The 13,619-nt window shown below is 42.8% G+C and overlaps 1 protein-coding gene and 1 long non-coding RNA gene across 3 annotated transcripts in view; one reads left to right on the plus strand and one right to left on the minus strand.

Annotated features, from left to right (window-relative positions):
- The window catches only part of TGFBR3 (transforming growth factor beta receptor 3), a 135,673-nt gene that overhangs the window by 45,056 nt on the left and 76,998 nt on the right, over nt 1-13,619 (minus strand). For both annotated transcript variants that reach the window (XM_083511053.1, XM_083511054.1), the window contains exon 4: nt 10,839-10,976. In XM_083511053.1, the coding sequence (XP_083367179.1) occupies nt 10,839-10,976 (138 nt within the window). The remainder of the gene's footprint in view (nt 1-10,838; nt 10,977-13,619) is intronic.
- Nucleotides 1-13,619, plus strand: part of LOC310710369 — a 129,887-nt gene that overhangs the window by 26,590 nt on the left and 89,678 nt on the right. The window lies entirely within an intron of this gene.

Genomic DNA, 13,619 nt, shown 5'->3' on the forward strand with positions numbered 1-13,619 from the left:
AATGAACTTTCAAATCCAGGTCTAGTGCAGTCAGTGGGATGTTTTGTGTCTGGAATTACGTTTCCCACCTACCCATACTGCTTTGATCCCCTACCTGCCAAGTAAACAGGTATGAGGGAGCTTATACAACAATAGAGTAGAGGGAATCCTGCTATGGTATGATGAGGCTCTTAATTTTAACACACTTCACTTCCCAGCTGGAGTCCAACATTCTCTAATTCAGCAAGATCCTGTGTTGACTCACAGAAGGTACACAGACTGTTCACCTGCAGACTACCTATCCAAGGCTTCATTAACCTGTGACCCCAAAATTCAGGATCCCCTCCCAAACGGATACCAAAGTTTTGTGCTAGTTTAGTGCCATGTTGTGCTGTGAACCCTGTGTTTTGTGCCACCCCAACCCCGAAACTGAGTAACTGACACTCAAACCGGGGGCTATAAGAACACCCCAAAACCCAACCTTGTTCAGTTGGCAGCACAAAACTTTGGCATCAGTTGGGGGTGGGAATATCCTGAATTTTGGGGTCACAGGTTAATGAACCTCCTAGCCAAGTCAGGTGGCTGGCTAACAACCCCTCTGCCAACGCTCGTAGTTATGAAAATGTCTCTGGCAATCACTGTAACTAACTCCATAGAGGCACCATCTTCACTTTTCTAAATGAGCACATGATGCACCTACCAAATGTAACCACATACCAGTCATCACATTGAGCTCCAGATAAGGGCAGTTTTTACACAGGAAGCAGCTCATGTAAGAACCTCCCTATTCTGCTTTTCCTCCCTTTTCTTTTTCCTATTGCCTCATTTGATCTTCTCAGAATGATCTTTTGGCCAAAAGTGTTCTCCTTCCCAAAATGAGGCAGCTGACTCTTTGCAGACGAGAAATTCTCTAAATCGGAGAACTTTGGCTGGTCTTTGCTGACACAAAAATCTATGAATCAGAAACCTTTGGACGGTCTTTGAAAATATTAATCCACTGGGAAAAAATGGATTCCGTTGAACATGACTAACATGATAAAAGCTACACGTTAACAGCAGTCCTTCTACACAAACTCTTTTCTTAGCTCCATGGGTACCTCTTTAGCTAGTAATATGAGATGATGAGTATGTCTGTGCTTCTTATTCCTTTTGTTAACATATGCCTAATACTTATGAGATGCTGTGCTCTCAAAACAAAGCATTGCTAAGTAGTTACCCCAAAATGGAAGAGTTACAAAGAAATAAAGTGACTAAAATGATCTTAAGAGTCTCACAACCCGACCAGAATTGATGGGCTTCATATGCACAATTTTGGGGACAATATGTATTCTTCCTGCTGCTAGATGTCTCCCCCAATTCAGCTGATGCTCTTAACAGCTCTGCTGACTGGGGACTTCCTGCTCTTCTTGGTGCTTCCAACATTTGACAAGCCTTTGTTGCTGTGTGCAGCTTCAGCTCCACTTGTGTTACAGCAGAGAGACACACTTTGAAAACGTACACAGGGTGAAAGGTTTTGTCTTTCAAACTATGCTATGCTTCACTCCCAATTGTATACAGCACTGAAATTATTCTTATATTTTATTCCCCATTCCTCTGAAGCGGCCTGAGCTTTTCAGCTAACTGTGGCAATGAGGTTTCTAAAACGCATTTTCCCTCCCCTAAGACATGATCGCTGCTGAAACCAGGTTTGATTTCCAACAATTCTGTAGGTAACTTCTCCTTACCCACAAGGAATTGTGACATCTCCTTGGATTGGCCAGTTTCCAATAACTGAGGCACATCGACTGGACTTTGCTGTATCTGAAAGGCCAAGCAAGCTAGATTCTTATTCTAAGTGTTGCAATTTGGGGTTGTTAAAACTTTTGCCACCTCTCACGCAACATGAATGTAGATGCGGTAAGTTGGAATTCCACATGAATTAAGTGAGAAAGGCTTATCCAGGTCTGATCACCTCAACAACTAATGTGTATGACTCCCCAGGAAGAAGCATCTGTTGGGGTGTAAAGAAAAGAATAAAGGGAGGACTGCTACTATAAGCGAGATTCAAACATGGAAACGGATTCTAACATGGAAATGGATCAGTAAGTTTTTTTAAAGTCATTCTGTGGCAGTACCAAGTGTCCTGCCCTCATTGGTAGGCAAAGAACTTGAACTACGGATTCAGTTTCTGTCAAAGTTTTTAACGTACAAATCAAATCAGTGCGCAGGAAAAGTTCAGGTTGCACAAAGGAACATGTGTAAAGAGGTAATGGCGCATGGCTAAACTCAAGCTAAGACACTGAGCCAGCAAGTGACATGGTCCCTGCACCTCTCTTTTGAAGAGCAGGGTGGCCATAGCTCTTAGTGCAACAAGTGGCCAGAGTCTCAAAAGTGGGCAAGGAACTGGGCACTCTTTCAAGTGTGTTGGGTCTTTGAGGTGTCCTGGGAGACGTAGGCAGTTTCATCAGCAGCTCAGTATCTGATTTACTTCAAGTCACCTGCTACAAAGGAGGGGTCTCCTCACTGGCAGGAGGAAGGTGCCACAGGAAGAGATATGTGTCAGAGGGTGCGCCATCTCCAAGGTCCAACTTTGCATCCCCTAAACCACCAGGCTTCTTGCCTGACTCGAACACCTATTGGGGTCCCAATTTCACTCCCCTCATCCCACTAGGACCCTCACCTCTGCCATCAAGCTCCCATTCCCCAAGCTTCTCCCATTCTTCCACAGGATCTGACCACCCCATCTCCATGATCTTTCCATGGCACTCATAAAGGTGAGAGTGACGATCTCATGGGGTCACCAAAACAGTTCTTAGATAAGTAAGAGTGAAATAAAAGGAAATTTCTCAAATATGTGAAGAAACTTCCTGAGATACACATGACAAATGGATGCTGGAATGGGTGCTGTGGGTTGCTTAACAGACATGACCTGTCTGAATAGAAAGTTACAGAAATAAAGGGAAACAATATCGAAATGACTGTTAGGAATTAAAACTAATAGGATTCCATAATCTACCACTTTCTCCTCCACTAACCAGAAACTCCCTGTAGATCCCTGAAAAGACGAAAAATGGCTAAGTTAAATGTTTGTGGAAACAAAGTTTATTTCAAACCAGCACATGTTTTCCCCCAGCAGTTAGATATCATAAATTCATACCAGACTGGGGTTCATTGCTGACTTATCTTTAATTTCCCCAGAAAGAGACAGAATAATCTACGCCCTTGACTCTATGGTTGTTTATGTTCCTTGCCATAATCTGGTTTTAAAAGTATGCAGATGAACAGAAGATTTGCTCTTGCATGACTGCGAAGGCCATTTTCTGCTTGAGTTATCTGATGAGCAAAAGCCTGCTCAAGAAGGTACAGATCCCCTTATCAGGGACAAAGTGAGCACTGCATTTGAGAGGGGCAAAAATTATAATATTCAAGGTGGCCCTTTCTGTAATCCGATTCCCACCCCCACCGCCGCCAACTCCATTTATGTTATCTCTGCTCATCCTCCCATCTCTACTTCCTTATTACATCTAATTAAACTAAGAAGCCAGCCTAGTGCTTCCTGCCAGCGAAGAAGGGGTGGGGGGTGGGAAATAACCAAAGTGGAGCAATTGTTTGCGTTGACAGAATAGCAGCAAATCTGCTGATTTTCTATATAAGTTACAGCAATGTTAAGTGAACAACAGTTCAGTGCGAACATTCATGAATGTCTGATTTGTTCCAGCTCCCAAGAAGTACTGTATTATATGACCCAAACCTGCAGGTGGTTGCACTAAGGCAGGGGTTGACAATGTGGTGTCTATGGGTGCCAATGTGTCTGCCAGTAGCGCTTATAGCACCAGCAAAAAGTTGAAATATCTCCTCAAAACTCAAAAAAATGCATGAACAATGCTCAGATTCTGACTGTACTCACTCAGCCTTTCAGATGTCGAAAACATCCCTTAACCCTGCCCACATTTCAGTGGATGCTAGGGCTCTGCACCCTTCTCTCCCTGCTGTACCAAACAAAGTTGGGCAAAGAGCTTCTCTCTGCCAGCAAGTCATTTTGTGACGGAAGTCCATAGCACTTTCTCAAAATTCCAAATGCGTCCACTGACCCCAGAAAGGTGGGCAAGCCCTGCACTACGGCAACGTCTGACGGGACTGGAGGTCCCAGTAAACATGGATAAGGAGAGATAGATCAGGGCTGAAGAACCTATGTCCCTCTGGTTATTACTAGACCCTCAGCTCCCATAAGCCCCAGGCAGTCTGGCCAACTGTCAAGGATGATGGGAACTGTAGTCCAGCAACATACGTTGTCCAGATGTTCTCCACTCCTGGAAAAGAACATCTTCCTCCTGGCATTGAGGTGGCTTTGATGTAGATATAGATGGTGATTTAGCAATTGGTAGTTTACTGTGACATGCAGGCAACTCCTTGGTAATCTGGCTGTCTCATTTGTCGTGCTCTGTGTAAAGAGAGATCTACCATATATCAAAATGTGTAAATGTGTGTGGTAAATGGTCTGTTACATATGTAAATATATAAGTGCTTTATAGTCAAAGCACTGTAAGATGCACGCTGATCTAGTTGCAGTCATATTTCTAACATGACAGTCAATATCCTGAACATGCAGTACGTAGTAAAAATGCTTGGGGCAATGATAATTTCAGTCAGCAACAATTGCTTATTTTTGTTTATTTGTTTTTTTTTAAGCAGATAACAAAAGCTGGTGCATCATATGTTACTTGTAACTGGAACCTAACATAATTACAAGTCCATAATTTCTCAGCCATGAACCCTCTCCCCACCTAGTTCTATTCCACTATTCTTGGCAGGTTTAATGAATCCAAGAGCAAAATAAAATCCCAATTGGATTGCATTCTTCAATCCTTAGTTTAGTGGGAGATATTCAAAATATTGGGTTGTAGCCAACTTAACTTTCACCCAGAGTAGACCCATGGAAATTAGTGATGCCCATTAATTTCAATGGGTCTATTCTGAGTAGAACAAACACTGGATATGACCCATGGTTAGTGGCCTAAGAAAGTGGCTTTTAATTTCACTTTAAACAGGAATTATTTTTACTTTAAACAGGAATTTAAACAGCTAATTCCACATACTCTAAAGCAGCATAAGGTGGTGGGAAGAAATGAACTGACAAATCAATTAAGCAAATAAATAAATAAAATGCAATTACTCTCTGGTTTGGACACAAAATGAACTTTTTAAAAATCCCATAAAATTATTCACACACAAACTTTAGGAAACTTGCCCCCCGTCCTCTTCTTTGACTTGAAATCATATGAAGGTCACTATTTATTCACGTTTTATCATTAGCTCTACATTTCCTACCCTACTCTACCCTCTTCTCCTCTTAGCCTAGTGCTCCGTTCACATCTGGGTTGATTTAACAAGTGATTGGAAATGTAGCCTCCTGATTTCCCGTTAAATACTAGGCACAGGAAAAGAAATAGCACTTGTTTTTCAGTGAGTTTTGACAGCCATCCAAAATCCAGTGCACACCAAAGAGCGGTCTGTGGTTTGATGGCAAGGGCCCAACATTTCTGAAACATATTCTTGGGAGAAGGAAGCAAACCGGGCTTCGCCAGAAATAATGACACAGCTTCACTTTATATTTCTAGAAATGGATACAGGACTTTTAATTGCTAGCCTTAAGCAGAGTAACCATTCATTCTTTGCCACAGCGCATGTGTGCTTTGGATCACCAAGCGCACCACGAGCAATCCCTTTAAAGCCAGTGGGATTACTTACCTGTGCAAACATATAGAGTTAGGAACCAATGGTAGATTGCACACCTCTCAAAGGGCTGCATCCTGAAGGACCCAACCCTGAAAAAGCCCTTGTACATAACCTTTCTGGAATCAATACTCATGAGCAAGGAATAAGATGTTTCAGTCATGCAGCCAAATGCCCTGATCCAGAATTCTGGGTATGGCAGGGATGCTCATGAATCCCACCCCAATGACATTAGTGACAGGTAGGGACTTGCATCACGGTCCTCAGTCCCACAACATATATGAAGCTAATGGGGGGGGGGGGTAAGAGAGAGACAGAATTTGAAGGTCCCCAAATTCTGGAAAGCCCTCCCCTCCTAGGTGCATCCAGTCGCTGTACAGTCATACCTTGGGTTACAGACCCTTCAGGTTGCGTGTTTTTCGGGTTGCGCACTGCATACATTTTGAAGTCAGGTCAAGGTGCACTTTTTTGCACAACCTTTGGGGATGGAGGAAGTTACATGGCTTAATTGTGTTGAGCTGCATGTAACCTGCCCTGGTCCCATAGGGGGAATGGTGTGCTATAAAGGCCTTTGAATAAATATTGCTGGCTTTGTGTCAAGAATGTTCAAAATAGTAAACCATTGCACATGCCCTCTGCTGAATGTTTAAACCCACTAATGCCTCTGTGGCCACGGACTGTATGAGGTATCTAAGGAAGATTCATTGTAGTTTCCATAACAAACAGCCGCATTCCAGCAGCAAAGATGTCGAGCCATGAAAGTCAAAGGGCTACCTCCTGAAGCAAAAGTTTCCACCAGCTGAGTAACACCTGCAAAGGCCACCTCTTCGACACTAGAATAAAAAATAAAAAAGCATGGCTTCCTGCCAATACCTTCATGCGGAAACTTGCTTGAAGCGGGGAAAAAAGGAGGGAGAGGAATTAGCAATAGTGCGGCTGGGATTTCCCTTACCCTCCAGGACGAAACAGCAGGTTGGAGATATTTAAAACCTGCGAGGGGGGAAAGGAATGGCTTTCTCCCCTACTGCCTTCAAGTATCTCTAGGGTTTAAGGGCACTGCTAATGAAACCACTTTGCATCAAATGTTTAATTGTTTTGCTCCTTGTGCAAAGACTTTTCTTTTAACTGAAATGCTAAACAGTGAAGAAATCTGCCACAGCTGGATGAGAAGCCAGAACACTGGCCTCCTATGGGTATGTGAATGCAGTACATTATAGATCCTTAATCTGGCAAAGGGTCAGGTTACGTGGTTAAAGTGGTACATGGGAACAGCAGAGGCTTATTCAGTTTGGCCATGCATTCCCAGTGTTGTTTTACAGTAGGTCTATTCAGATTAGACTTACACACTTACATCCACCTCTGCTCCAAGTAAGATTTGGAAAGTAAGGTGGAATCTACACACATATTAAAACAACGCTGTGAGAATGCTTTTCTAAAGAATGTTTTGAAAAATACATTGAATTTGCTATAGCTGACTGTTGCCATCTAGTGTCACATTTGTATATTGCACTTTACAACACACTTAAAACGTTTTATTTGCAGCTGTATAGTCAAGTCCAAGAAAGGAATTTCAAGGAAGAAATAAGGCAGAAACTGGCAAAATTCCAGAAGACTCTGAAAGATGTTCCATGGAGGCATATAAACCCTGTGATCCAAACCCTACTTTTAAGCAGGATCCCATTTACAGGGATCAGGTGATTCCATGCTCAAATATGAATGATATTTGCCAGTTCCAAGTGGTAATTTCTACAGGAATGGAGTAGGTGAACAGGCAGCATGGAACAAAGTGTTTTGTCATGGAACAGTGTTCTGTCATATGAACTAGTACAATCCTATGCATTTCTACCCAGAAATAAGTCCTCCTAGGTTTCTATAAGGCTAAAGCTGAAATCCTATGCGCCCCAATTTGGATTGTATGTATGTGTGTGTGTGTTTCATTTCCAGCACTGCTTGAATGAACAAGTCACCAAAGACCTCAAACAATCTACCCTTCATAGTGATTTACTCCTGCTATTAAATTAATCCCCCTAGTAGAGGAGAACATAACTCACTTCCTAACAAGATGTGAGGGGCTGTGGAGGGGAAGGAACGAACCTAAAGCACATACCAGTTTTTTTCAATGCAAAACAGGTTTTAAAAATCCTCCAAAATCATTATGAATTTGTTCCCTCGTGAATCACATTCAAAAGTACAGTTGTCAACAGGCTGTAGTTCTAGTCAGTCTCTTCAACATTGTCTATTCACAGAGGACGCACAAAAGGGATAATAAGTGCCCGAGAAGGATTTTACGAGCATGGGTGATAAAAATACAAATAAAATATGTATAAGAACTAATGTCGCTGAAAAATCAAAGATACGATTTGCAATATCGCTAACGGAGGAATTACATATACAGTGGTACCTCGGGTTAAGTACTTAATTCGTTCCGGAGGCCCGTTCTTAACCTGAAACTGTTCTTAACCTGAAGCACCACTTTAGCTAATGGGCCTCCTGCTGCCGCTGCGCCGCCAGAGCACGATTTCTGTTCTCATCCTGAAGCAAAGTTCTTAACCCAAGGTACTATTTCTGGGTTAGCGGAGTCTGTAACCTGAAGCATATGTAACCTGAGGTACCACTGTATTCTCTTTGAGCAGGACCAAACAAGGCGCCCTAAATTCCTGCACTCAGAAAACAATTGTGGGAGGGGAAAGGCTAGCTGGAGCCATTTTTCTTGTCATCTCTGTCACAGTTGCCATCTGGATACAAAAACTGTTGAGCTCCCCCCCCCCCCCCAATCTCCAAAAATAAATTGAAGTTTGTGAGCTATTCTTTTAGGAAATTCGCCCAAAAAACCCAACACTTCCGGGTTGCCATATGCCCGGGTTTCCCCAGACGCCATTTCCAACAGGCGAATCCTGGTTATGTCCGAGAGATTCTGGATGTATGACAGCCCTAATCTATGTGGAAGGGTTTTTGTTTTTTTAATGTGAATGATCACATGGCTATGTGAACCCCCACCTGCAGTTTGCAACAATTTCATCCAGAAACAGGTTTGACCATCTCATTGAAAACCAGGCCACAAAGAACTGGCCTACCTTACATATGCATGTGAAGGGCTTTGAACACGGTATCATTTAATTGCTACTAATAACCAAAAATGGAATTTCCACGTTCAAAGCTGATTTCTCTGATTATTTGATGCTAGAGACAAAATACGGGAGAAGCTAGCTGAGAGGTTCCTGAGAGGTACCCAGATGGCCTCTGAGACTGGCTTTCCACTAAGACAGCTCTCATACTGTTATGTGGCAACTTAACTGAAAGTTTTTAATTTGGCTGCCAGTTGCTCCAGAATGCCTTTCTTTCAATCCTTAAAGTATAGGTCCTTTTAGTTCATCATCTTTTTATTAGGAGAAGCTTCATCTCAAAATATTGAGTTTTTGATGGAAAATAACCTCTTCACATTTTTGAATGAAAAAGCAATGTCCTTTTACATTAGCAAGAGAAGCCAGAAAGTCTATGAATCATCCAGCTAAATTCTTCCATAGAGACAGACACAATAATTCTGACATTAGTACATCATGTAAGACACACATATTTCTCTTTATAAACAATGGACTTTTTTTTCAAAATTAAAAAAATAAAACAAACCGGGAACGTGCAAGGATTCAAAATACTATGTTTTCCAGGATGTAGTGGCATGGAAAGTCTGGCAATCAAGCAAGAAAATATTCAGTACAAGGGTCAGAGTAAGCTTGAATAATTCTGCATCCTAGACATTGGAGGAACTGTGAGGGCAGCACAATCCAGCCTGAAGGTAGACATTTCTGAACGCTCTGGCTAGTAAGGAGAAATTTTCAGTGTGTTTAAGAACTGGCCACACATATTATTTTGCAAACCGACACAGAAGTGTGTAGTAAACTGAACTTAATACTGGGAAAAGGGAAAGATGCGAGAAACAAAAACTTACAGAATAGTTCACCTCTGGATCAAACGGCCATCTCAGGGTCAAGATACACAGGGCACTAAACTGATCCTTGAATCCTGTAGTATAGCACCAGGAGGACTGAGCAATGTGATTCCCCCTGCCCCTCCAATATTTGGACTGGGTCTGAGGCTCAGCTCACAAGACAATATCCACTTCACAACTCTTCTTCCAGATTAGCTGCCCCGAACCAGAGTTTTCTGTCCCACATGCTCATAGCAGGAATAGTGTAATACTACACTATAAACTGCATTCCAATGAGTTTAGTACATGTGTTAATAACATTTGTTCTCATTACTACATTCTGGATTGTCCACTGGGTTCCAGATGCAATTTGAGAAAACTCACTCTCTCATTCCAATTCAGGATGAACATCACTTGCCCTATTTAATGTTGTGGGCTGTGCTTTATAAAGCAGGACTGGACCCCGTGCAATTGTTCTACAACCAGCAACAGTAATGTTTGTTTCCGAAATTAGGATGTTAAATAGTGAAGCTTTAAGGACACACCATGAGACATGATATCATAGCCTAAAAATGCAATCCAAACAACCAGTCTGCTCAGCTTTACAAACAGCAAATTTGAATGTCCTGGCAAACTGTGAAGGAGTGATTTACAAAACAGTAGGTAATAGCTGGATCTTTCTCCAGGAGCAACATGCCAGTATTTGAGAAGCACATACATGACTTCATCCTGGGCCTAGTTTTTTGTACCGTTAACAAAACCTCAAATAATTATTAAAGACTTTCCATTGTGCACCAAGAGGCTCGTCTCAAAGTGATTAGAGATTTGGTTGCAGACCACACAGAAAGCAAGTTGTTTGTTAGTTAACATTTTCTTCCTTGCTCTTGCCTTTGGCAATGCTCCTATCATGCCTTCCAGGGCTTATGATCTGTCACAAGGCCACACAGCCTCTCAGAATAGGAAGCCCACTAGAGTCGATGATCACACATTAAGGGCAATGCCATAAACCCCATTTTAAACAAAAGTTCAAATAAATAACTGGAGAGAACTCAAATTGCTTCCACAAGCCACCAAGAGCCTTTGCTCTGAAACCTGATAACTAGTTAACATTTCTTTCGATCAGCATGACTTTCCCTTCCCCTTCTTCGAAAGGAGTACCAGCTAACTGAGTAGGGTCCATTATGAACTGGCTACAAAGCTTCATGAAGCTCCCAATACTTACAGTGAAAAACCTCGAAATCTCTGGGGCAAGTCTTTCTGTTTTCACCTTCCATACCAAGGGAACAGGAGAGTTCAGTATGAATGCCAATGGCCTCTGGTGAATATGAATTGAAGAAATTGGATTCAAATGTAAGGTGACCTGTAAAAAAACACAAATTACACACCAACCAATTAAAATGTGGCCATTATTTGATAAATATTCCAAAAATAATTAATATTTAGGATTTATATAGTGCTTCTTTAAGATTTCAAGTGCTTTGTGTACATTTTCTTAGTAATCCGTATACACAGATAAGTTGATAAGATGATGACGACGACGATTTCTTATGTTACAGATGGGACTGAGGAAAAGGAATGTGCTTAGGCCCACCTGCTCAGTTCACCACTGATGTGAAATTTGAAATAGTAATGTCCTAGGCACTGCCAGGGCTGGGGTGAGGGGTTAGTAGTACTGTACATCTGCGCAGCCATCTCAAGAAATTTTGCTATCTGTGGCAGAGCAAAAAAATTTCATGCACACAAACTCAAAGTAGGCACACAGGACTCAAATCTGGTCACGTTATTTTGGCACCTGAAACACACAACCCCACAAGTTCCTCTCCACCTCCCTGGCAGTAAAGCAACAGTGTCTGTTGCTAATAACAACCAACACAACAACAACAACTATCTATTATTATTAGCAGCAATTTGCTGCCCTTATAAGAAAACCCAAAATCAGCAGCCTAAGATGGCCACCTTGCTCTGTTTGATGGTATGACCAGCCATGGGCATCTGCTGGGCAGGGGACCAAGTGCCAACTCCCAGAGCCCCCTAACTTCGCTCCTCCTTGTTACTGTTGCTGCCTGCAACCACCTTCTCCAAAGAAGTGAGCAGTGGTTAGGGTTGCTGTTCAAAGTTTTTGAGCTTTGGGGGGGGACATCTTCCCCCCAAAACACACATTTGGGGGCTTTTCTTGGATCTCAAAACCTGGATGTATGGCAGCCCTGGCAGTGACAGAAGCAAGGGGATGGAGAAGCACCCTCTGTTTGCCTGGCCCTCTCCCTGTGGTTGGTTTGGGCCCAGAGGGACTGGCGAAGAAACAGTTGGCAAGAGCAGTGAGGAGAGTGGTTGGGAGAGGAATCAACTCTAGACTTCTTCACACGTTACACTGAACACAGGTGCAACTGTATGCATAAAAGAGCGTAGTGTACACTCACTGATTTGTGCAGCTCAACTATTGAGTACACCGCTTGTATACTCTTTAAACGTAACGTGTGAACACCCTTACCACTCACAGATGCGGGTAGAGTTGTGGCAGAGGCATGCTTAAGGCCACCTACTGAGTTCAGAACCGAGGTGGAATTTGAACCCTAATTTCCAAGTTCACAGTTTTGCATTCCTGAGCCTAAGCTAGGAAACCTACTTCTGACTGGGAGGACCGAACCCTCAGCAGAGTGCCCACTTTCTCTTCAAATAACCCAGTCTGCACAGCAATTCTAAAGCCACTGACAATTCAATACTACATTCCCTGACGCCCACAGATTAAGTGCAGTCACAATGTCATTATTAGCTGTTCTGCACTGCTGGGAAAAGCCACCATGGGTTCCTGGCTTCACGGAGCTCAGTTGCCATATGGTCCCCATCATTTCTAAATTTGCTGTTAACACACTTCTGTGGGCAGGTTTGGAGATTTTGGATGAATGGGCCCTGGGCAACCCACAGAGGCACAAGCCTTGTGAGCCCTTGTGAGGAAAAGGCAGGAGCGATTCTCCGTTGCAAAGTCTGGAGTGTGCGCTGGACAGCCTTTAGGGAAGGAGTCTTGGAGAAGTCTAGCAAGCCCGGGATGAGGTCTGCTAATGAAAACAATTCCAGGAAAGAGATGAGATATTTTGGATCTTGTGACAGTGTTCGGGGAAACTTAGAAAGACACCTGCTCAGCAGTAAATAATGCTTCAGTTTAACCATTATCCTAAAACCTCTTCCTTCATTGTAAGTGGGCAATCATAGTTTTCTGGCTTGAACTTATCAATGTTTGGAATACTGGGCATATTTTTCCAAATTCTCTTCCCCCACCCCACAACGTACTAACATATTTCCTTCAAGAGCTGTATAAACAAGATAATCTAACTTCCTTCTCACTTCTCTTAAAAAATCAAGCACACACCAGGTGACAGTGGCCATGAACAAGAGGAAAATTGAGCAACCTGAAGGTACAGGAAGTGTCTGCGATTCCACTGGGAATGACATTTGGGATGAAAGGTTATACCACCAGTTAGTGCAGAGGTAGCCAATATGGTAACTTCCAGATGTTTGAGACTCTAACTACCAGCCCCAGACAGCAAGAGAAATGGTCAGGGATGATGGGAGTTGTGGTCCATTTGGAGGGAACCACGTTAGCTAGCCTTGGTTTAATGCTATGTGAACAAGCCTAGCATCCTTTCAGGGTCACACACTCCCTCTCCTCCTCAAGTCTGGGACTGCCAGCATTGCCACTGCTAATGTACTGGCAAAGCAATTCACAAAGGCAGGCTGGGGAAGAAGCCGGAGACTTCCCTGCCTCAGGCGGCACAGTGACTTAGGCCAGCTATCATGCAATCTATCGCCTGTATTCTGAAGATGCACCAATCAGGAAAACATCAATAATATGTGCTTACAAAACAACCAAAACCCACATGCACCATCATTCAAAGGAGGATACAAGTAGTTTTGGTTAAGATGGAAATGGAAGTTTCAGAAAACACTCGTTTCCTCTTTTCCACTATAGATATAGCAGTCAATAAGAAAGAGAAAGGCCTAGTTATGA

Source organism: Podarcis liolepis (assembly GCF_965112155.1).
Source record: "Podarcis liolepis genome assembly, chromosome: 6".
Taxonomy (NCBI): Eukaryota; Metazoa; Chordata; class Lepidosauria; order Squamata; family Lacertidae; genus Podarcis; species Podarcis liolepis.